The sequence below is a fragment of the Pan paniscus genome, chromosome 2, assembly GCF_029289425.2.
Source record: "Pan paniscus chromosome 2, NHGRI_mPanPan1-v2.0_pri, whole genome shotgun sequence".
NCBI lineage: Eukaryota > Metazoa > Chordata > Mammalia > Primates > Hominidae > Pan > Pan paniscus.
The window spans coordinates 180,892,391-180,917,153 of record NC_085926.1 but is presented as its reverse complement, the minus strand read 5'-3'; the positions used below and the strand labels follow the sequence as shown (position 1 = coordinate 180,917,153).

The window sequence follows — 24,763 nt, the reverse complement described above, 5'->3', positions numbered from 1 at the left end:
GTTTATTTGGGTGAATACTAAGGAGCGTGCTACTGGGTCACATGGTAAAAGAATATTTAGTTTTGGAAGAAACTGACAAACTCTATTCTAAAGTGGCTGTACTATTTTGCATTCCTGTCAGCAACAAAAGAGGTTTCCTGTTGCTCCAAATCCTCTCCAGCTTTTGGTGATGTCAGTGTTTTGGATTCAGGCCATTTGGTATCTCATTGTTTTAATTTGCACTTCCCTAATGACATACAGTGTTGAACATCTTTTCATATGCATACTTGCCATCTTTATATCTTCTTTGATGAAGTGTCTGTTCAGGTCTTTCACCCATTTTTTAATCAGGTTGTTTGTTTTCCTATTGTTGAGTTTTAAGAGTTCTTTGTATATTTTGAATGACAGTTCTTTATCAGATGTGCCTTTGCAAACACTGTCAGTCTGAGGCTTGTCTTCACTTCTCGACTTTCCCTTTCTTTTTTTTTTTTTTTTTTTTTTTTTTTGAGACAGAGTCTCACTCTGTCTCCCAGGCTGGAATGCAATGGTGTGATCTCGGCTCACTGCAACCTCCGCCTCCCAGGTTCAAATGATTCTCCTGTCCCAGCCCCCTGAGTAGCTGGGATTACAGGCACGTGCCATCACACACCCAGCTACTTTTTTGCATTTTTAGTAGAGGCAGGGTTTCACCACTTTAGCCAGGCTGATCTCAAACTCTTGACCTCAGGTGATCCGCCCACCTCAGCCTCCCAAAGTGCTGGAATTACAGGCTTGAGCCACCGCGCCCGGCCGACTTTCCTTTTCACAGAGCAGAAGTTTTAAGTTTTAATGAAGTCCAGTATATAAATTATTTGTAGATCATGCCTTTGGTGTTATATATAAAAAGTCACCACCATACTCAAGCTTGTCTAGGTTATATTATACTCAGCTGGCCTTGTGCTTTCTGTTTTGGAAGGTTATTAATTATTGACTTAATCTCTTTAATAAATATAGCTATTCAGATTCTCTTTTTTTAATTTAATTTTATAGAGACAGGGTCTCATATTGCCCAGGCTGGTCTTACACTCTTGGCCCCAAGGGATCCTCCTGCCATGGCCTCCCAAAGTGCTGGGATTACAGGCGTGAGCCACCATACCTGGCCTATGCTCACTGCAACCTCCACTTCCTGGAGTCAAGTGATCTTCCCACCTCAGCCTCCCAAGTAGCTGGAACTACAGGCATGTGCCACAACACTCAGCTAATTTTTAAATTTTTTAGTAGAGACAGGGTCCCCCTGTATTGCCAAGGCTGGTCTCAAACCCCTGAGCTCAAGCAGTCTTCCCACCTTGGCCTCCCAAAGTGTTGGGATTACACACATGAGCCACTGCACCTGGCCCTAGGTTCTCTCTTTCTTGTAGGAGTTTTGACAGATTGTGTCTTTGAAGGAATTGGTTCATTTCATCTAGGTTATCAAATTTGTGGGCATAGAATTATTCATAATATTTCTTTATTATCATTTTAATGTCCATGGGACCTGTAGTAATAGACCTCTTTTTGTTCCGTTACTAGCAATTTGTATTTTCTCTCTTCTTTTTTTCTTAGTTAACCTGGCTAAAGGTTATTGTGTTTTTGTTTCTTTTCTTTTTTCTTTTTTTTTTTTTGAAACAAAGTCTCATTCTGTCGCCAGGCTGGAGTGCAATGGTGAGATCTTGGCTCACTGCAACCTCTGCCTCCTGGGTTCAAGCAATTCTCCTTCCTCAGCCTCCCGAGTAGCTGGGAACTACAGGTGCACGCCACTACACCCAGCTAATTTTTATATTTTTTTAGTAGAGATGGGTTTCACCATCTTGGCCAGGATGGTCTTGATCTCTTGACCTTTTGAGCTGCCCGCTGTGGCCAAGGTTACTGATTTTATTGATCTTTTCAAGGAACTGGTTTGTGTTTTGGTGATTTTTTTCTATTGATTTTCCATTTTCAATTTCATTAATTTTTGCTTTTATTTTTATTATTTCTTCTGCTTACTTTGGATTTAATTTGCTGTTCTCTTCTCATTAATTAAAATATAAGCTTAGATTCTTGATTTTGGTATTTTCTTTTCTAATATATACATTCAATGCTATAAATTTCCCACTAAGCACTGCTTTTGATGCATTCTACAAATTTTGAAAGTTGTATTTTTATTTAGTTGAGAATATTTTAAATTTTTTCTTGAGATTTCTTTATTGATTCAGGTGTCATTTAGAAGTGTGTTGTTTAATATCCAAATATCTTAGGATTTTCCAGATATCCTTCTGTTAGTGATTTCTAGTTTAATTCTGTTATGTTCTGAGAGCAGACACTGTTATGATTTATATTCTTTTAAATTTGTTAAGATGTGGTTTATGGTCCGGAATGTGGTCTATCCTGGTGAATATTCCTTTCTAGCTTGAGAATGTGTTCTGCTGTTGTTGGATGAAATAGTCTATAGATGACAGTTGTATCCAGTTGATTGATGGTGTTGTTGAATTCAACTATGTCCTTAGTGATTTTCTGCCTGCTGGATCATCCATATCTATTTAATAACAGATGGGTGTTAAAGTCTCCAACTGTAATAGTGAATTAATCTATTTCTCCTTACAATTCTTTTTTGCTACATATATTTTATGCTCTGTTGTTAGGTACATGCATGTTAAAAATTGTTATGTCTACCCTTTTATCATTGTTTAATGCCCCTCCTTATCCCTGATAACTTTCCCTGCTCTGAAGTTTGCTCTAAAATTAAGATGGCTACTCGCACTTTCTTTGGTGTTAGCATATTCTTTGTCTGTTTTTACTTTAAGTCTATAAGTCTTTAAAGTGGATTTCTTGTAGATAACATATATTTGTCTTTTGTTTTTTAATCTACTCCAACAATCTCTGTCTTTTAATTGGTATATTTAGACATCAACATTTAAAGTGATTATTAATATACTTTGATTAATATTTACCATATTTATTATTGTTTTCTATTTATTCCCCTTGTTTGTTCCTATTTTTATCTTTCAGACTTTTTCTGCCTTTCATGGTTTTAATTGAGCATCTTCTATGATCCAATTTCCTCTCCTTTTTTAGCATATCAAGTACAGTCATATACTGCATAACACCATTTTATTCAATATAACAATGGTTCCATAAGATTAAAATGCAGCTGAAAAATTCCTATCCAGTGACATTGTGGCAACTGTAACATCATAGTACAATGCATTACTTTCTTTAGGTTTAGATATATGTAGATACACAAATACTTACCACTGTGTTACAGTTGCCTACAGTATGCAGTAACATGTTATTATTGTTTCAAAGATTACTTCTGTTCCTTCCTTTCTTCTCCTTCTGGTATTCTCGTTCTGCGTAGTTAATACCTTTTGTAGTTGTCTTGCAGTGCTAGGTATTGTTCTGTTTAAGGTTTTTTTTCTCACTGTTTTTCAGAATTGGAAGTTTCTGTTGTCATATCCTCAAGTTCAGACGTTCTTTCCCTGCCATACCCAACGTACTAATGAGCCCATCAAAGCATGCTTCATTTCTATTAGGGTTATGGGTTTTTTTTTCAATTCTAGCATTTCCTTTTTATTCTTTCTTAGAATTTTCACCTCTCTGCTTACATTATCTATCTGTTCTTGCATGTTGTCTACTTTTTTCATTAAAGCCCTTAGCCTGTTAATCACAGTTTAGAATTTCTGTGTCTGATAATTCAAACATTCCTGCCATACCTGATGCTTCTTCAGTCTCTTCAAACTGTGTTTTTTGCCTTTTAGTATGCCTTGTAATTTTTTGTTGAAAGATGGACATGGTGTACTGGGTAAAGAGAATTTTGCTAAACAGGCCTTTGGTAATGTGATAAGGCTGGAGGGGGCATGTTCTATTGTCCCATGATCAGATCTCAGTCTTGCTGAGCCTGTGCCCCTGGTGTGTGAACTTCACCAGTGCTTCCTGGTATGTTTTTGTTTTGTTTTCCCCCACCCCTTAGGGTGGACAGTATGTCTGGCAAAGGCTGGAGTTGGGTATTTCTCCTCCCCCAGTGAGGTTAGGCTCTGATAAAATCCCAATCGTTTAGGCTCTGATAAAATAGTTTTTCTCAAGGGTAAACCTTGAATGTTTTGGTGTATTTCAAAGTGGTTTCATTTCCCTTCTGAGCTGGAAGCATGGGAGGATTTTTCTCTGATATTCACTGTGAAGACCTGGTAGAGCTCCTGGAGGTAAAACTCACAAAAGTGTGAGGTCCTCCTGTAACTGGGTCGCCTTGGAGTTTTTAACTCTCAGAGTTGTCCACACTGAGCTACCAGGAATTTGTCAATTACAGCTCAGGCTTCTCCTCATGGCATCTCTATATCTGCCTGTCAGTTGTCTGTCTCTCTGGTTCTGAGGACAAGCAGCTTGCCCTGTGACCTGATTTCTCTGACAAATTTAAAAATTGTTGATTTTCAGCTTGTTCAGCTTTTTACTTGATAGGACAGAGTGGCAGCTTCTAAGCTCCTTAGATGCCGGATCAGATTGATTTTCAAATTGATTTTAAGCTGGGCACAGTGGCTCACACCTGTAATCCCAGCACTCTGGGAGGCTGAGGCAGGTGGATCACTTGAGGTCAGGAGTTCAAGACCAGCCTGGCCAACATGGTGAAACCCCATCTCTACTAAAAATACAAAAAAATTAGCTGGACATAGTGGTGTGCACCTGTGGTCCCATCTACTCAGGAGGCTGAGGTGGAGGAATTGCTTGAACCCGGGAGGCAGAGGTTGCAGTGAGCCAAGATCACGCCATTGCACCCCAGCCTGGATGACAGAGTGAGATTCCGTCTTAAAAAAAAAAAAAAAAAAATTGATTTTAAAATCCACTAATGGGTTGTGACCACGCTTTTAAAAACAACTTTACATTGTATTCACTTTAAGCTAAGAGAAAAACACAGAAGACTACAAACTATATTATTTCATTTATATAAAATTCTAGAAAAACTATAGTGACAGAAAGCAGATTGGTGGTTTCCTGGATCCCAGGGTTTAGTGAAGGGACTGATTCCAAATGGGAACAAGGGAACTTTTTGGTTGATGGAAATGTTCTGTAGTTTCATTGTGGTTCTGTGATTGTATTCAATTGCTAAATCACATGCCTACACTTAAAATAGTTACAGTTTGTTGTCTAAAATTAAACCTTAATAAAGTTAGGGGAAATTTTTTAGAGCTTAATAGAATGCCAATAGATATTAACATAAGGTTTAGTTGCCAAACAATCTTTCAATGGGTTACCAGCAAAAGGACTTTAAAAAGAAATTCCTAGGAGCCCACAATCAGGGAAAAAAAAGTTTTCTTTTTCTCCATGGGGTTAGGGTGAGATGGGATGTCATGGTATGAGGCTCCCAGGATCTTGGTGCTCTGAGGCAGTAACATGTGGTCCACCCTTGTTCTCACTGTTACAAGCTGAAACGGATTCATAATTTGGGCTTACCATTTGCTCACAACCCCAAATATACTTTTCCATTGCCAAATTTCATGCAGCTCTCTATTTTTGACTAAGATTCATATGCTGCTGCAAATGCGAGATGTTTTCTTCATGAAATGCAAAGTGTTACCATTGAATGAAGACAGCGGTAAAACTTGATGTGATGCATCATGGAAGATTTTGGTTTGCTACTGATTATACATTATTGAATATGACCATTGTTTTTTACCTTTTAGGGACTGTGGAGTTTATTATGGACTCGAAATATAATTTCTATTTCATGGAGATGAATACAAGGCTGCAAGTGGAACATCCTGTTACTGAGATGATCACAGGAACTGACTTGGTGGAGTGGCAGCTTAGAGTGAGAATATTTTTTCTATTAAAAATCAGCCTTGGCTGGGTGCGGTGGCTCAAGCCTGTAGTCCCAGCACTTTGGCAGGCCAAGGCAGGTGGATCACCTGAGGTCAGGAGTTCGAGACCAGCCTGGCCAATGTGGTGAAACCCTGTCTCTACCAAAAATACAAAAATTAGCCGGGCGTGGTGCCGGGTGCCTGTAGTCCCCGGTACTCAGGAGGCTGAGGCAGGAGAATCACTGAGCCTGGGAGGCAGAGGTTGCAGTAAGCCGAGATCGCGCCACTGCATTCCAGCCTGGGTACTCCATCTTAAAAAAAAAAAAAAAAAGATCAGTCTTGATGGGAGGGATGTGAGGGCTGAAAAACTACCTAAATGGTACCATGTTCACTGTTTGAGTGATGGGTTCATCAGAAGCCCAAATCCCAGCATTATGCAAAATACCCATGTAGCAAACATTCACGTGTACCACCTGAATCTATAATTCAACAACAACAACAACAACAACAAAACAGTCTTGAGAATAGGTTACTACCTTCTGGCCTCCTAAAACAGGTGTCATTTTGGACAGGGTTCAGTTCTTGGTGGTTATGAGGACAGGAAGATGGGAGGTTAAAAGTGAAGCCACATTTGATGCTGTAGCTTTTTTTGGCACTTTAGGGACTCAGATTCACTTCCCCCTAGGCCCGGGCAGCCAGCAGGTGAGATTGTGTCACAGGGGCTTGCTCACAACCACATCACCTCAAGGTCAAAGCCTCATGGTCTACCTAAGGCCACAGCATTCTGGGCCAGGCCATCATTCGGTTTCAGATCAGGGCAGATACTAGGCAAGATGAAATGAGCTAAGGCAGAGTTGGGAATGAAGAGCCAAGGAGATGGTCTAGAATGATCCAAGTAAAGTGCGGATTTATGGCTGTTGCCGGCCCATGAGTAAATGTTCATTCAGAGTAAATGTTTGGAAACTTTTAAAGCATTTTGGCATTGCTATGACATGCCTACTGTATTTTTCAAACATGTAAGTTTATAACTGTTCTTTTACTATGGATAGTTTGAGAAGCACTGGTATAAACCAGAATTCCACAAAACATACTTCTCAAATATTAATAATAGCTTAGTCTGTTTTTGTTCTCATAAGAACAATAGATTTTACTTTAGCCTTCTTTTTCCTAACATGAAAAAATTTGTTAAGTAATATAGACGGTCCTGATATATGTAGGATTCTTGGTTCCTTATATATCCTGCATCTAAATTGTTTTTTTCATGGTGTGACGCTAAAATCTTGATTATTTTGGTAATTTTATCTTTTCAGAACTTCTGTAGATAATAATATGATACTCCTTTTGTTGGTTCCTTGGGGGTGATTGGTGGTTTTAATTGAGCCAAAAGGTTCTTCTAGGGCTCTATATCCTAGGGTGTTAATGAAAACCAGGCACAGCAAGCTAGTAAGTTTTAGTGAGTGTCAAGAAAAACTGTCGTGGCTTTGGAAACTTCTGGAAGGAGTGTTTATATTTCCAGAATTCAAGGAAAAGGAGGATAATTTTTCTGAAGCAGTAAATCAAGAGAGTTTCGACTTTGGAAATCATAAGAGAAAAAAAGGTTTCTAAGGATTAAGGAAGGAGAAAGCTTTTGGGTATTAAGGAAACCAGCAGACATTTATTTCTTGTAAGAGCTTGTCAAGGCTCTTCAGAAAGAGAAGCCAGCTTTTATCATCTGGGGAGGGACACTAGAACTTAGGGAAGCTGCTGGACCTGGTTTATAGAGTTCAAGGCATTTGGCATCTGGCCTTCAAACAGAGGTAAAACAAAGGGGCTCACCATTTGGTGAGTCAAGAGTCTAAGCTCGAGGACCTGCCTGTGCAGTCAAGCCTTCCTAGAACAAGGGTTGAATGATGACTGATGTAAGTGTCCTGGGTTCAGGCTGCAGATACAGATAGTTAACATACAGTGTTCAGGGAAAGCTGGTGAAAATGTCAAGGTTAGGGGTTCCGGAGAGCCAGTGTCAGCCTGAGAGAACTCAAATGGCACATATCTCCAAAGACCCAGAGGCGTGATTGGGGCCTGTCTTTTCTGGGCTCAAGTGGAAGCCAAGCTTGGAGGAAAATGGACAGGCAAAGACAAGTCAAGGTGAACACAAGAGACAGAGTTTTGCTCTTTTTGCCCAGGCTGGAGTGCAATGGCGTGATAGCTCACTGCAACCTCTACCTCCCGGCTTCAAGCAATTCTCCTGCCTCAGCCTCCCGTGTAGCTGGGATTACAGGCGTGTGCCACCATGCTCGGCTAATTTTTGTGTTTTTAGTAGAGACAGGGTTTCACCATGTTGGCCAGGCTGGTCTTGAATTCCTGACCTCAGGTGATCCGCCTGCCTCGGCCTCCCAAATTGCCGGGATTACAGGCATGAGCCACCACACCCGACCCGGAATTATTTATTAAAACATTAAAAAACTGGTTCCAAGTCTATTGTGAACAGTGCTGCAATAAACATACACATGCATGCGTCTTTATAGTAGAGTGATTTATAATCCTTTGGGTATATACCCAGTAATGGGATTGCTGGGTCAAATGGTATTTCTGGTTCTAGATCCTAAGGATGGAATGATAATAGGTAACATAGTGCTGACTGTATGCCAGACACTTTTCTCTGAAGCATGGAAAGCTTAAGAAACTTGTCTAGATGACAAAGTAAGTATAGAGACAAAATTTGAACCTAGGCAATCTGGCTGCAGAGCCTGAGGTGTTTTCAAAATATACTGCCATAAAGGCATTTAACTTAGTTCCGTTTCCTTTCATTCTTAACTGCTGTGCATCCTGATCTTTCATATTTACAGATTCAGAAAAATGAAACTTTTGCTTCTGTTTTATACTTACCGGTTTAGTTCAATGTCATGCTAAGTTACTTAGAGTCTAGATTTTCCTGTATCTATATTGCTTTCTCAGGTTGTCATTTTCTCATCTTGGAAAAAAACTTAAGAGTAAAGAGAGAAAGTGCAATGTGTCCTCCAATAGCCATTTCCAATTTATACTAGTTAATTGAAGAGAGTGATTTGTTGTATTGGTACATAATAACTAAAATAGTAATAATTATAGTAACAACAAACAATAGTGATCACCCTGTTTGTAATCTGGTATCATGCAGTACATATCAACATAACAAAATTGAAAAACCATCATTTTCCCCTTTCTGTTTTGCTTTATCACCCACTTACTGGTGAAGATTACAGCGTAGGATGACAATGTCAGCTACACTTTTTGCTTGGCTGTGAATCTAGTCCTAAACACTAATAATATACTATTTTTTTAAAAAAATTGATTTGGGAATTAAGTGCTAATGTTTTAAATGAAAACTGAGAGTGTGTTGCCAGTAAGAAGTTTTGGTTTTGATTATATTGAACAAACACTGATTTTTATATTTGTAAGTTAGCCATCACTTTGCCTGCTTTTGCCATTTAAAAACTCCGATACCCCAAATGATAGACTGTTGCCAAGCTGCATCTGTTTTTTAATTTTTTGTTTTGCCCAATACTCAAATGAGTAGACAAAATAATAGTTTTTATTTGGCTGCATTACAAAACCTAAATGTACATTTTACCTAGAAAAAAAGCAAGACCATTGATTTACTAAGTCTGGTAGCCGCTATACGGTAGATTTCATAAGAAACACTATTCTATTGCCAGATTGCAGCAGGAGAGAAGATTCCTTTGAGCCAGGAAGAAATAACTCTGCAGGGCCATGCCTTCGAAGCTAGAATATATGCAGAAGATCCTAGCAATAACTTCATGCCTGTGGCTGGCCCATTAGTGCACCTCTCTACTCCTCGAGCAGACCCTTCCACCAGGATTGAAACTGGAGTACGGCAAGGTAAAGTGAAAGAAAATGAAAAGTCTCACTCTTTTTAAGTTTTTAGTACATTATTGTTTTTGGACACATTCTTATCCCTGAGTCTTACAGAACTGTCTAGCATATTTTAAAATAAAGAATTTAAGTGATTTCTCAGTAACCATTACTTTTTGCCTCTGGAATTGTTATTTTTAAAGAATAACGAGTATTTTTCAACAATGGACTCCTTTTTTTTGAAATTCAGCAGTACTTGGTCAAACCTAACCAGGAAATATTTTGTGTGTACTGTTCTTGACCTTGCCTCATTCCGAAAATGATTTAAGATGACTGATATCTGCTATGCACAAGGCAGACTGCCTTCAAAGGACATAAAGTCAAGTTGGAGAATTAACACATAAACTTAGTATAAGCTAAACAATAAAAAAATTACAGTAAAGAAACAGTGGAAGAGCTATCACAGTTCAGCATATGATTAATAACAGTGGTCATAACTAGTGATTATTTAGGACTTCCTACTTACAGGCACTGCTCTAGGTGATTTTTCTACTTGTGTTCCTTTCACCATGAGAAGTACCCGGTAAGTAGGCATTATTATCATCCCTGTTTTCTAGATGAGGAAACTGGAGCACAGAAGAGTTAAGTGACTTGTCCAAGGTCATCCTTGGAGCCAAGATTCAGACCCAGGCAGTCTGGCTCCAGAGTCAGTGCTCTGAGTCTCCACGGTCTCCTGTCATCTTAATTTCAATTGCTGGAATAAGTTATACAGTGATGGGATATAGCAATTCTCAGGGGTAAGAGGTCACACTAGACTGATATAATTAGGACAAGTTTTTTGTTTGTTTGTTTTTTTGTTTGTTTTTGTTTTTGAGACAAGGTCTCACTCTGTGCCCAGGCTGGAGTACAGTGGTGTGATCTCAGCTCACTACAACCTTTATCTCTCTGACTTAAGCAGTTCTCAGGCCTCAGCCTCCCTAGTAGCTGGGATTACAGGTGTATACCACCATGCCTGGCTAATTTTTTTTTTTTTTTTTTTTGTATTTTTAGTAGAGACAGGTTTTCACCATGTTGGCTAGGCTGGTCTCAAACTCCTGGCCTCAAGTGATCTGCCCACCTTGGCCTTTCAAGGTGCTGGGATTACAGGGGTGAGCCACCATGCCTGGCCAGGACAAGTTTTTAAGAGGATGTCTGGAATGGATTTAGATAGGTAGATTTAAACAGCATAATGAAGAGTGAAGAAAAGAGAAAAAGGTATGTTTGAAGAATAGTAAGAAAATATATGACTGGAGACATGGGTTGAAGGCAAATCCTAGTGTCCTGAAAGCCAAAATGAGGATTTAGGTCTTCTTAAAAATAAATTGGCAGCATTTTGAGAGCTCTGGATAAGCCACAGCAAGATTTGGTAGTTAGTAGACTTTTTAACTTAGCAAAGCATCTTAACTCTGCTTGCCCCACCGGTTCTTTCCTTTTTTTTTTTTTCTTTTTTTTTCTGAGATGGAGTTTCACTCTTGTTGCCCAGGCTGGAGTGCAATGGCACGATTTTGGCTCACTGCAACCTCCACTTCCCAGGTTCAAATGATTCTCCTTCCTCAGCCTCCCGAGTAGCTGGAATTACAGGCACCCGCCACCACGCCCGGCTAATTTTTTGTATTTTTAGTAGAGACAGGGTTTCACTATGTTGGCCAGGCTGGTCTTGAACTCCTGACCTTGTGATCTGCCCACCTCGGCCTCCCAAAGTCTTGGGAGTACAGGCGTGAGCCACCTGTAGGCACCTCTAATCTTATCAACGAGGACTCTGGGGTTCAAAGAGGTCAAGTGACCTGCCAAAATCATGGAAAGACCCTGCAACAACGTTCTTTTCAACACACCACATCCTTTCTACTTGAACCATTTCTAACCAGTGGAATGTGCCCTGGTTCAGATTCTTGTTCTCTAGGACTGTAACCATCCCAGTGATGATAGCTGCCATTGGTTTATCAGCTTTGCCAGGTATGGCACTTGTCACTTTATTGTCACTCCTCCCAGCAACCCTGCAGGACAGAGAAATTATTAAACTTGCTTGACTAGTACGGAAACTGAAAGAGTGGAGGGGAGGGGAATGCTAAGGGCAGAAATGAGGGGAATGTGAGAGGGTGGAGGGAGATTGTGTTGACTTTGAAAATGAGAAGGGAAAAGAAGCTTCAGAAGAAGATAGGACAGGGAAAGCCAGCTTGTGTGCCATTGAATCACCACGTTAGGGCCTGGTGCTGTTGGGTGGCCCACCTCGTTACACCTGGTGAGTTTTCAAAGCCCTCTGAACCTCAGGGTCCTCATGAATAAATTTGTGTTGTTGTTATTTATCATGCAGGGGTTTATGAGGATTAAGCGTGAAATGTACATAACAAAATGTCTTGCTCGTTGTATTTTATTCCTTCTTGTTTTGACTTGAAGAGGTTACCGTGGTTTTCAATTTCAGGAGACGAAGTTTCCGTGCATTATGACCCCATGATTGCGAAGCTGGTCGTGTGGGCAGCAGATCGCCAGGCGGCATTGACAAAACTGAGGTACAGCCTTCGTCAGTACAATGTGAGTGATCTGAGACCGTGCCAGTGACCTTGATGTGTTTGGTCAGCACCAGAGGTCAGCCTTTGTCTTTGGCAGGGCCTTGGTCTCGTCAGCATATTTTCTATTTCCATCAATTGCCCAAACAAAATAGTTTCATATGGGAGAATTTTGCGTGGGCCAGAACAGGGTTTGAGGACTTCTTCATTTCAGTTACAAAAGAAAGATTGCAGAAGTAAAATTGTTAGTGTCAGTGCTATGCTTCGGTGAAATCCTATTCACTCTGTAGATAAGGCCAGCTATACATGGTACCTTCGTAGGTTTTTTATTTTTCCTAAGAGCTGTCCACAGTAGAAAATACTTAGGAAATAAAAGCAGATGTTTTCCTGAATGTTGTTTTCGCTACCCAGTATGCCTACAGTCCAGTAGTTTTTCTCTAAAGTAAAATAATTATGTTCAGTTTCATCCCTTTAATAGAGTTTGTTATTTTTCTGTAGAACATTAATTTCCTTGGTGCAGAAAGTCCCATACCACATTGATTTGGCTCATAGAAGGATTTATTAACCCAGTTATTCAACTTATTGTTAATAATTGATCAAAGCTCTGGTCTCTGTGGCTGCAACCACACTGGCCGCCTCACTGCTTCTGAGACTCACTCAGCATGGAGCCATGCATTCCTGCCCAATCTTCCAGAATGTTCTTCCCCCACATGATTGCAGGGCTCCCTCCTGACTACCCTGCTCTCCTGCTCTGAGCCCTTTCCCAGGCTGCCCCATTTAAAGTATGACCTTTTGTTATTCTTTATCCTCTTAGCCAGCCTTCATTTTCTTCATAGCATGTAACATTATATTCAATACCTGTTTACAGATATTGTTACTTGTTGCCCTAGAATGTAAGCAGAGACTGTGAAGGCAGGGACATCATACGTTTTGTTCCTCACTATGTCCCCAGTGCCTGGATCAGAGCCTGGCACTTAAGAGATGCTCAGGAAATGGCTGTTAAATGAATGAAGGAATGGATGAGTAAATGAATGAACCCAAAGCTCAGATAGCTGGTTTTACTTTTGATCCCATTTATTGGTGTATTTGGGTTAATTTTATACCTTTTAAAATTTTTGTATCGGTATATAAAATTTGGATTTTATTGTTGGAAAGAAGCTCTTTTGAGGGCATTTAATCCTATCCTCTCCCCAGTATAGCAATCCAGCTTGCTGTTTGCAGTCTTCCTATTCTGTGGAAGTGTTCTGAGCAGCAAGTCTTCGATAACTTGCAAATGAATTTCATTTATGTTTCTTAACATTTATTATGTTCCTAACCTGAGTCAAGTAAGTGCCTCGGTATTTCCAGCATCCTCTTTGTCATATTAAAATGTAATTTTTAGTGTCAAGTCCAGATGGATATAGTAATAGTGGATGGACATAGTGATAGTGAGATGGTTTTTTGTGTTTTTTTTCCTGAGAATTGTCCTGTTGCCACATGGTACCTTAGTAGGTTTTTTATTTTTCCTAAGAGTTGTTCACAGTAGAAAATACTTAGATAAAAACAGCAGATGGTTTTCTGAACATATTGTTTTCCCCACTCAGCAGGAACTGGGGGTTTATTCTCTTCCTAGATTGTTGGACTGCACACCAACATTGACTTCTTACTCAACCTGTCTGGCCACCCAGAGTTTGAAGCAGGGAACGTGCACACTGATTTCATCCCTCAACACCACAAACAGTTGTTGCTCAGTCGGAAGGCTGCAGCCAAAGAGTCTTTATGCCAGGCAGCCCTGGGTCTCATCCTCAAGGAGAAAGCCATGACCGACGCTTTCACTCTTCAGGCACATGGTATGGAAGGCTTTTCTCTTTCCTCTGCTTGTCAAGTTTTGCAAATCATCATTGAACATGCTTTTCTTTCTGTATGGCACACTGACCTCTCTTTTCTCCTCTCAGTGACTGACACCATTCTTTGCAGATGTGTTTTTTAGTATGAAGGAAAGCTCTTCACTTACCATGGATGCACCCATATAAACACTGTTTAACCCATTAACTGAGTGTAACTAATCACCTAACGTTGTAGAAATGGATCTCTTTGGCCAGGCGCGGTGGCTCACGTCTGTAATCCCAGCACTTTGGGAGGCCAGGGCGGCTGGATCATGATGTCAGGAGATCAAGACCATCCTGGCTAACACGGTGAAACCCCATCTCTACTAAAAATACAAAAAATTAGCTGGGCGTGGTGGCACGTGCCTGTGATCCCAGCACTTTAGAAGGCCAGGGCGGGCGGATCATGATGTCAGGAGATCAAGACCATCCTGGCTAACATGGTGAAACCCTGTCTCTACTAAAAATACAAAAAAATAAGCTGGGTATGGTGGCACGCACCTGTAGTCCCAGCTACTCGGGAGGCTGAGACAAGAGAATCGCTTGAACCCGGGAGGCGGAGGTTGCAGTGAACTGAGATCACGCCACTGCACTCCAGCCTGGACAACAGGGTGAGACTTCATCTAAAAAAAAAAAAAAAAAAGGAAATGGATCTCTTTTCAGTCAAACGCTTGTTCTCCCCACATCCTACACTAATTTCTTATCACTTCTTTTGTTCGCCACTCCTCATAGCCCTACTTTGTTTTGTCCTCTGTACCTGCAGCAACTCCCTTTGTCCCAGAGTCTCAAGACAATCTAAGACTGGAGACTTAGATTCCCTAGGGTTACCCATGACTTATTGTCGAATTACTTCCGCTTTTTCCATCCTGTGATTGAATGTCTACTTAGAGACTTCATAGTGTCATAGAATCCAAGCATAGGAAGGGCCATAGTGGGGTTCATCCTGGCTACCACACATATGCATTGCATCCCTACCCCAGCACACCCACTAAGCTGTTGCCCAACTTCTTCCTAACACCTTGGGAAACTGGAAGTTCATTACCTCATCAGGTAGCTTATAGTTTCAGTCAGTTCTCCATTAGAAAGTTCTGCCTTTAAACCAAACACCGCATGTTCTCACTCATAGGTGGGAATTGAACAATGAGATCACTTGGACACAGGGTGGGGAACATCACACACCGGAGCCTGTCGTGGGGTGGGGGGAGGGGGGAGGGATAGCATTAGGAGATATACCTAATGTAAATGACGAGTTAATGGGTGCGGCACACCAACATGGCGCATGTATACATATGTAACAAACCTGCACCTTGTGCACATGTACCCTAGAACTTAAAGTATTTAAAAAAAAAAAAGTTCTGCCCTTTAAATTGATACAAAATCTCAGCTTTCGCATACTTTTTGCATTTCAGGCTAGCTCTGACTTTCGGAGCAAACAGAATTTTTAAAAATCTGATCTATTTTTCTCTTTTATTGGTAATTATTATATTACCCTATACAGTTTGAGCATCCCAAATCCCCAAATCCAAAATGCTCCAGAATCGGAAGCTTTTTCAGCACTAACATGATGCTCAAAGGAAATGCTCATTGGAACAGTTCAGATTCCAGATACTTGGATCAGGGATGCTAAGCCAGTTAAATATAATGCAAATAATCCAAAATCCAAAAAAAAAAAAAATCTGAAATTCAAAACACTTCTGGTCCCAAGCATTTTGGGTAAGTGATACTGAACCCGTATTATTATAGGATCCTATCATTAGAATCTTTAATTTCTGAATTCATTTAGATTCATTCAAGATAGCTGTATTGAAAGCTTAAAATGTAAAATGTTTTAAGTCCCAAAAACTGCATCTTTAGAAGATTTGTGCTCTATCCTCATTTTATCCTTTTACATTGAATGAAAATGCATCTAAATATGTCCCATGTGGTATTCCTGAGCCTGAACTTAACGTTTTTAGAATGGAGCGTTGTCTTACTGTGACCTTCCTTTTGAAAGTTTATAATTGGTACAGATATGAGGTTCAGAATAAATTGCGTCAGCTTAGCTATGCTGAAGCTCCTGGATATTGTCCAATAGAGGATACACACCCAAATGCCTATAAGGGGCCAGGCGCGGTGGCTCATGCCTGTAATCCCAACACTTTGAGAGGCCCAGGGTGGGTGGATCACTTAAGGTCAGGAGTTTGAGACCAGCCTGGCCAACATGGTGAAACCCCATCTCCACCAAAAATAGAAAAATTAGCCGGCTGTGATGGCACCCACCTGTAATCCCAGCTACTCTGGAGGCTGAGGCAGGAGAATCACTTGAACCCAGGAGGTGGAGGTTGCAGTGAGCCAAGATCATGCCACTGCACTCCATCCTGGGCGACAGAACGAGACTCGTCTCAAAAAAGAAAAAAAAAAAAGCCTATAAGGGCTGGGCCAACAACATAAAAACATAAAAGAGTAAAAGAGGCCAGGTGAAAGAAAAATAGTGAATAGTAGAGACTGGTGACCTGGAATGAATTTGCCCCATCAAAAGGTGGTGACTGTGGTACAGTTTATGCCACTATGGGATTAGAGTTTAGATTGCAAATATTCAGATTCTTCAATAGAAGCTAGAATTTTTCACATGAAATTTCAAAAGATGTAAACAAAACTATCCCTTTAAACTTAAAACAACAAGAAGAACAAAAAAAGCACATCTGAGCTGCCAGTTTAGGATGTGTGTTTTTTTGTTTTTTTTTTTTGAGACGGAGTCTTGCTCTGTCGCCCAGGCTGGATCCAGTGCATTGGCGCAATCTCGGCTCACTGCAAGCTCCACCTCCCGGATTCACGCCATTCTCCTGCCTCAGCCTCCAGAGTAGCTGGGACTACAGGTGCCCGTCACCATGCCCAGCTAATTTTTTTGTATTTTTAGTAGAGACGGGGTTTCACCGTGTTAGCTAGGATGGTCTCGATCTCCTGACCTCATGATCCGCCCGCCTTGGCCTCCCAAAGTGCTGGGATTACAGGCGTGAGCCACTGTGCCCGGCCAGCACTTGCATTTTATGTTTTCTTTTGTAAGGTGTAAATTTCATAGGCTTGATACTCATAAGTTTGTTACTGAATTTTAAATTTTTTCTAGATCAATTCTCTCCATTTTCGTCTAGCAGTGGAAGAAGACTGAATATCTCTTATACCAGAAACATGACTCTTAAAGATGGTAAAAACAGTAAGTAATGTTTCATTAAAAGAGAAATGTGAGTCATAGAAATGTATCACATTAATCTGAAAAAGAGGATTCCAGCCTGGCCATGATCAGTCAGTTACATTTTTTAAATGCCTAGGCTAAACATTGGAGGGAAATATGCCAATATAATAGAATTGATTGGCTCTGGGTAGTAGAGTTGATGGTATTTGCTTTTCTTCTTTACACTTTTTAAAAATTTTGTAAATATTCTAAAAATATGTCATAAAATAAACATAGCAAAACAGCTGAAATGAAATATGCCAGAATGTTAGAAATATGCCAAAAAAACCTCTTTTTCCCCAATTCTTTGTACTTTTTTTTTGCTTTGCAATTTTTCTGCAGCGAGAATGTATTACTTTTAAATAAGAAAAACAGTTTTCAAAACTATGTCAGAGAGGGACGATTACCCACTGCCCATGCAGTGTTTCAGGGGTTTCAGGTGGAAGTGGGTCACTGCAGAGCTGTAATTTATTAAGTGCCTTATCTGATGTAAGTTTTTATCTTCACAACGTAAATGAGGGTGAGTCGCTGTTATACCCACGTATGGAAGATGAAAGCATGGATGGTAAGGCACAGAAGTGAAGTAGTTTAGTCAAGGCTAGTGAGTGGCAGAACTAGGATTCACACCCACTCTTTGTGACATTGACTCTTAGGCTGTTTTCACCACTTTTCCAGTAGAAAATTGATTTTTGATTGTAAACTAATTTGAGTTGGCTCGACTTAGGGACTGATTTTCTTTAACTGATGTCAAAAGAGGCTGACGCTTAAGCCAGAAGGCAGTTTATAAACTTTTGGCTGGAGCAGCAGCAGGACCAGAATTCTACGATAGCTGGTCACTGTATCCCTTCTGCTGTGAGAAAGTTTGCGTGGGAGGCCCAATGGGCAGAGTCAGAGCTCAGAATCCTGGCTAACCTTGAATGTGACATGTCATTGAACTGTGACAGTTCTGTTATAAAAATATGCCTCCCAGGTAGAGCAGAATACTTTCGCCAGCTGATCACAGAACGCTCTTCCTTGGACAGAGGAAAATCTCTTTTACTTCACCTCTATGAAGACACTCACCCAGTAACAAATTTTTTTTTTTTTTTTTTGACACAGACTCTGGCTCTGTTGCCCAGGCTGGAGTGCAGTGGCACGATCTTGGCTCACTGCAAGCTCCACCTCCTGGGTTCGTGCCATTCTCATGCCTCAGCCTCCCGAGTACCTGAGACTACAGGCACCCACCACCACGCCTGGCTAAGTTTTTGTATTTTTAGTAGAGACAGGGTTTCACCGTTTTAGCCAGGATAGTCTCGATCTCCTGACCTCATGATCCACTCACCTCAGCCTCCCAAAGTGCTGGGATTACAGGCGTGAGCCACCATGCCAGCCAGTAACAAATATTTTGTTCACACAAGTTTATTGGGTTACAGCTCTTCGTTATTTTTCAATCCTTAGCCTAGATGGTCATTATCTTAAGTGCATTGGGCATATTGTCAAGCCTTTATAATGAAAATTTGCAAACATCTTTATATAGTAGCATTCTGCAAATGGTTAACCCATCCATTTATGCTCATTTCATCCTAAAAAATACAACCCCCCAAATCTGGAAGTATCTTATTCTAGACTCCTATATGCTAAATGCAAATATCAAAAGCGGTAAAGTTTCACTGGCTTCTTCAACCTGAATTGAACAGAAGAATTACATATGTGATTGTAATTCATATAGGCCAACTGTGTTATTTGGCATGGCTCTTCACTAAAGCACCAAGCACTGATTTGAAGTATGTTGCATTTTTTGGAATTAAAAAAAGTTTTCATGAAAAAATAAATACATAATTGAAAAGCCAACATGATTGCTGTTCACTACACCCTTTTGGCAGTATTCTATGAAAATAATCCAAGTCTGTATGTAAGAGCTTTCAGAAAATGTTACATAGCTAAGTCTCCAAAAAATGCTAATAAGCAATGACCACAATTAAATAGAATGCATGAAACAGGAAGCTTAAGAGACCAGGCTGGTCACAGCGGCTCACACCTGTAATCTCAGCACTTTGGGAGGCCAAGGCGGGAGGATTGCTTGAGGGCAGGAGTTTGAGATCAGCCTAGGTGACATAGTGAGATCCTGTCCCTATTTATAAAATAAAAATTTTTAAAAAGGAAAAAAAAAAAAAAGATACCAGAAGTGCCAGGCACGGTATCTCCCGCCCGTAATCCCAGCACTTTGGGAGGCTGAGGCAGGTGGATCACGAGGTCAGGAGATGGAGACCATCCTGGCTAGCATGGTGAAACCCTGTCTCTCCTAAAAAGTACAAAAAATTAGCCAGGCATGGTGGTGGGCGCCTGTAGTCCCAGCTACTCAGGAGGCTGAGGCAGGAGAATGGCATGAACCTGGGAGGTGGAGCTTGCAGTGAGCCGAGATCGCACCACTGCACTCCAGCCTGGGCGACAGAGCGGGACCCTGTCTCAAAAAAAAAAAAAAAAAAAAAAAGGTGCCAGAAGCATTTATGAGTCCAAAGCAGAAGCAACTTATAGTGACCACAGTGAGAATGACCAACTATTTTAAGTATTCAAGGCTTGCAAGCTATTCTTACTTTGCTACTAGAGGCCACGTTTCACAGAACCCTGCCCAAACTCAATGATAATAATAGCTAAGATTTATTGAGTTTTTGGTTTATGTCAGATACTGTATTAAACACTTTCCAAAGATTGTTTCATTTGCATTTTCAGAACAGGCCAATGAGATTGGTGTTATTGTTAGTGTGAACTTTATAAATTACTAATCTCTCTGAGCCAAGGTCAAGGCTCAGAGAGATTAGTAATTGTCCAAAAGTCACACCAGAAGTTATTGGTGGAGTCAGGGTTTGAACCCACACTCCAGGATACACGTGCTGACCTAATACTGCAGGTGCCACACTTGATACCTTCTTAAATGCATGAGAGGATGTTTAAGGTCCTCTTGTACGTGACAAGAGATATCTAGGGTAGGAGTTTTTTTGGTAGTGTCTTTACTGTGATCTGTTGGCATTCGCGCCAGTTAAATACATGTCGTATTTTATAAATTCAAAGAAAATGGCTGTGGTGTAACTGGAGGCACTTTCTGATAAGAAGAGTAAAAGCCTGTTGACATGATATAGGGTGGAGAGTTTTATTCATTCATACATTCAATACAAAGTTTTTGATAAAATAGATATGCCAAGTGATGTGGAGAAGAGAAGGAAATGTCTTTGTCCCTGCTTTTTTTCTGTTAAGGAATTTGCCATTTGGAAGTGTGTATGTTGAGAAGCTGGAGAGCATAATGGTCAAGAGTGCGGGCCCTGGAGTTCCTGTACTTTAGTATTTGACTTTTGTGAACATTTTTATTTTGATAATTTTTCTGAAACAACTGATAGAGAGGAAAATCACTCTTTGTAAACCAGGATGAGGAGAGAATCATAGTGGGTGTTTTGTATGCAGAAGGCTAAATGTTCAGAGGAGGGAGAAATTAAGCTGCCCAGGCCAACTCTTCCCAAGGACAGTGAGGCTGATGTGAATGGGCAATGGGGTTTCTGTGCTGTGGCAGGGCACCGGCAGCGTAGTGAAGGAGAAGCGTGAGCACAGAGCCATAGTGCAGGGAAAGCTGGGGGCATACATGGGGAATGTTTTTTTGTGTGTATTGGTTTTTTGTGTTTTGTTTTGAGACGGAGTCTCTCATTCTGTTGCCCAGGCAGCAGTGCCGTGGTATGATCTCGGCTCACTGCAACCTCTGCCTCCCGGGTTCAAGCGATTCTCCTGCCTCAGCCTCCCAAGTAGCTGGGACTACAGGTGTGTGCCACCATGCCCAGCTAATTTTTGTGTTTTTAGTAGAGATGGGGTTTCACCATGTTGGCCAGGCTGGTCTCGAATTCCTGACCTCAGGCTATCCGCCCACCTCGGCCTCCCAAAGTACTGGGATTACAGGTGTGAGCCACCTCCCCGGGCCTAGAGAATGTTAATTGTCCCACTTTCCTATTTGGGTGGAGCATCAGGCCATCCATGGAGGAGAATGGTAGGAAATAAGACTGAGAGGGTGGGGCCTCCAATATCAGGCCAAGTATTTGGAATGGGGTCGGAACATCAGCTCTGACTATTGAGATGAGAAGCAGGAAGACCCCAGAGGACCTCCTCAGATTCAGCCAGGCCTGAGGCAGTGGGGCCTGAGGCAGGGTAGAGCAGTAGGAATGGAAGGAAGAGATGCATGGGACAGGGAAGAATTTGGCAGCTTTGTAGTAACTGTCCCTATTTATAAAATAAAAATTTTTTAAAAGGAAAAAAAAATAAGATGCCAGAAGCATTTATGAGTCTAAAGCAGAAGCAACTTCTAGTGACCTCAGTGAGAATGACCAACTATTTTAAGTATTCAAGGCTTGCAAGCTATTCTTTGCTACTAGAGGCCATGTTTCACAGAACCCAGCAGTGGAAACTGTTGCATGTGAAAAGCGAAGGAGTACGAGGCATGGATATTGCATGTGGAAAACAAAGGAGGATGAGGCAAGGATGACAGGTTTCAAGCCTGGATGACAAGGAGCATAGGGATGCCAGTCAGGGAGCTCACAGGTCTGGAGAAGAAGGTAGAGGGAGATGATTTGTTGGCCCCACCATGTTCGTCTTAAGTCACCAGTGGAGCATCCAGCTGGTAACGATAATAATCGGAGGTCACCTGGAGAAGGAATGTCAGGGCTGGAAACAGATTTGAGCTGGCAGCATCAAAATGATCATTGAAGTATCAGAAGCAGACAAATTGATTTTGACCTATATATTCTACCCCACAAAACTTTAGGTTTTCATCTCCTCGGATAATCAACCATTTCCATACTCATGTAATCTAGGCATACTCTGGAGTTATTACAGGTTTGGTTCCAGACCACTACAATAAAGTGAGTCAAAGTTTTTGGTTTCCTCATGCATATAAAAGTTATGTTTATATTATACTTTATTGTGTACCAATAACATTATGTCTAAATAAAAACAATGTATATACCTTAATTAAGAAATGCTTTATGGCTAAAAAAAAAAATGCTAATGATTATCTAAGCCTCCAGTGAGATGTAATCTTGTTGCTGGCAAAGGGTCTTGCCTCAATGTTGATGGCTGTGATTGATTTATAGTGGCAATTGCTGAAGATTGGGGTGACTGTAGCAGTTTTCATAAAATAAGACACCAAGGAGGTTTGCTGCATCCGCTGACTCTTCCTTTCATGAAAGATTTCTCTGCAGCATGCAGTGCTGTTGAGATGCAGCAATTCAGTCACATCTTCAGGCTCCACTTCTAGTCCTAGCTCCCTTACTATTTCTACCACATCTGCAGTTACTTCCTCTGCTAAAGTTTTGAACCCCTAAAAGTCATCCATGAGTCATTAACGTCTTCTAAACTCTTGTTAATGTTGATAGTTTGACCTCCTTCCATGAATCACAAATGTTCTTAATGGCATGTAGAAGGTTTTCAATTTACTTTGCCTAGATCCATCAGAAGACTCACAATGTATGGCAGCTATTGCCTTACAAAATATATTTCTTAATAAGACTTGAAAGTTGAAATTACTCCTTGATCCGTGGGCTGCAGAAAGGATGTTGTCTTAGCAGGCATGAAAACATTAATCTCCTTGTATGTCTCCATCAGAGCCCTTGGGTGGTGACTATGTGCATTGTCATTGAGTGATAATATTTTGAAAGGAATCTTTTTATCTGAGCACTATTGAGTAGGTCTCAACAGTGGGCTTAAAATATTCAGTAAACCATGATGTAAACAGAAGTGCTGTCATCCAGGCTTTGTTCCATTTATAGGGCACAGGTAGATTTAGCATCATTCTTAAAGGCCCTAGGATTTTCAGAATGGTAAATGAGCATTTAATTCAACTTAAAGTCACTGGCTGCATTAACCCCTAGAAAGAGAGTCAGCCTGTCCTTTGAAGCTTCGAAACCAGGTATTGACTTCTCCACTCCAGCTATGAAAGTCCTAGATGGCATCTTCCTCCAATAGAAGATTGTTTTGTCTCCATTAAAAGTCTGTTGTTTTTTGTAGCCACATTTATCAATTATCTTAGCTAGATCTCCTGGATAATTTGCTGCAGCTCCTCTGTCAGCACTTTCTGCTTTATCTTGAACCTCATGAACCAGTCTCTGCTAGCTTCGAATATTTTTTCTGCAGCTTCCTCACTTCTCTTGGCCTTAATTGAATTGAAGAGAGTTAGTGCCTTGCTCTGGATTGACTTTGGCTTGAGGGAATGTTGTGGCTGGTTTGATCTTCTATCCAGACCACTAAAACTTCTCCATATCAGCAACAAGGCTGTTTCACAGTATTTATTATTATCATTATTATTATTTTAGAGATGGGGTCTTGCTTTGTTTCCTAGGGTGGTCTCAAACTCCCAGGCTCAAGCAGTCCTGCTTTGGCCTCCCAAAGCACTGGGATTACAGGCGTGAGTCACTGCTCCCAGCCCAGCTATTTCACCTTTTTATCCTTCATGTGTTTACTGGAGTAGCACTTTTAACTTCCTTCAAGAACTTTTCCTTTGCATTCACAACTTGGTGGTTTGGCATCAGACGCCTAACTTTTGTCTTATCTCAGCTTTTGACATTCCTTCCTCACTAAACTTAATCATTTCTAGCTTTTGATTTAAAGTGGGAGACATGTAACTCTTCATTTGACCACTTATAGGCCATTGTAGGGTTATTAATTAGTCTAATTTCAATATTGTATTGCCTCAGGGAATAGGGAGACCCATAGAGAGGGAGAGAGACAGGGGAATGGCTGGTCAGTGGAGCAGTAAGAACACACACAATATTGATTGAGGAAGTTCTCTATCTTACATGGGCGCAGATTGAGGCACCGTAAAACAATTATAGTAGTAATATCAGAGATCGCAGATGACCATCACAGATATAATAATTTAAAAGTTTTAAATATTGTAAGAATTACAAAAATGTGACATAGAGACATGAAGTGAGCACATGCTGTTGGAAAATTATGCTTGACATGCTGTTGCCACAAACTCAATAGGTAAAAAACATAGTATCTGCAGAATGTGCAATAAAGTGAGATGTGCCTGTAACATGAATAATTTATTAGGTGTATATAGTCTTACCATTTCTAAAGCATTTTCATATTTGTTTAATAATTGTTACATTTTTATACCCATTTAATGGCTCAGAAAATCAAGGCTCGGAGATTTAGTGAGTCAAGATGACAGAGGTGATCAGGTGGCAGATTCCATTCTCAACCAAAAACTTCTCTTTACCAATTCATTGCATTTTTTTTTTTTTTCTTGAGATGGAGCCTCACTCTGTCACCCAGGCTGGAGTGCAGTGGTGCGATCTCAGCTCACTGCAACCTCCACCTCGCAGGTTCAAGCTATTCTCCTACCTCAGCCCCCTGAGTAGCTGGGATTACAGGCACGTGCCGCCATGCCTGGCTCATTTTTGTATTTTTAGTAGAGACCGGGTTTCACCATGTTGGTCAGGCTGGTCTCAAACTCCTGACTTCGTGATCCCCGCTCCTCTGCCTCCCAAAGTGCTGGGATTACAGGCATGAGCCGCCGCACCTGGCCTGCATTTTTAAAAT

General features: G+C 40.8%; 1 protein-coding gene across 4 annotated transcripts in view; it reads left to right on the top strand.

Annotated features, from left to right (window-relative positions):
• The window catches only part of MCCC1 (methylcrotonyl-CoA carboxylase subunit 1), an 84,445-nt gene that overhangs the window by 48,486 nt on the left and 11,196 nt on the right, over positions 1 to 24,763 (top strand). For all 4 annotated transcript variants that reach the window (XM_003831981.4, XM_008957363.3, XM_008957364.1 and 1 more), the window contains 5 exons: positions 5,646 to 5,773; positions 9,434 to 9,617; positions 12,049 to 12,158; positions 13,746 to 13,962; positions 17,102 to 17,188. In XM_003831981.4, coding sequence (XP_003832029.1) covers positions 5,646 to 5,773; positions 9,434 to 9,617; positions 12,049 to 12,158; positions 13,746 to 13,962; positions 17,102 to 17,188 — 726 coding nt within the window. The remainder of the gene's footprint in view (positions 1 to 5,645; positions 5,774 to 9,433; positions 9,618 to 12,048; positions 12,159 to 13,745; positions 13,963 to 17,101; positions 17,189 to 24,763) is intronic.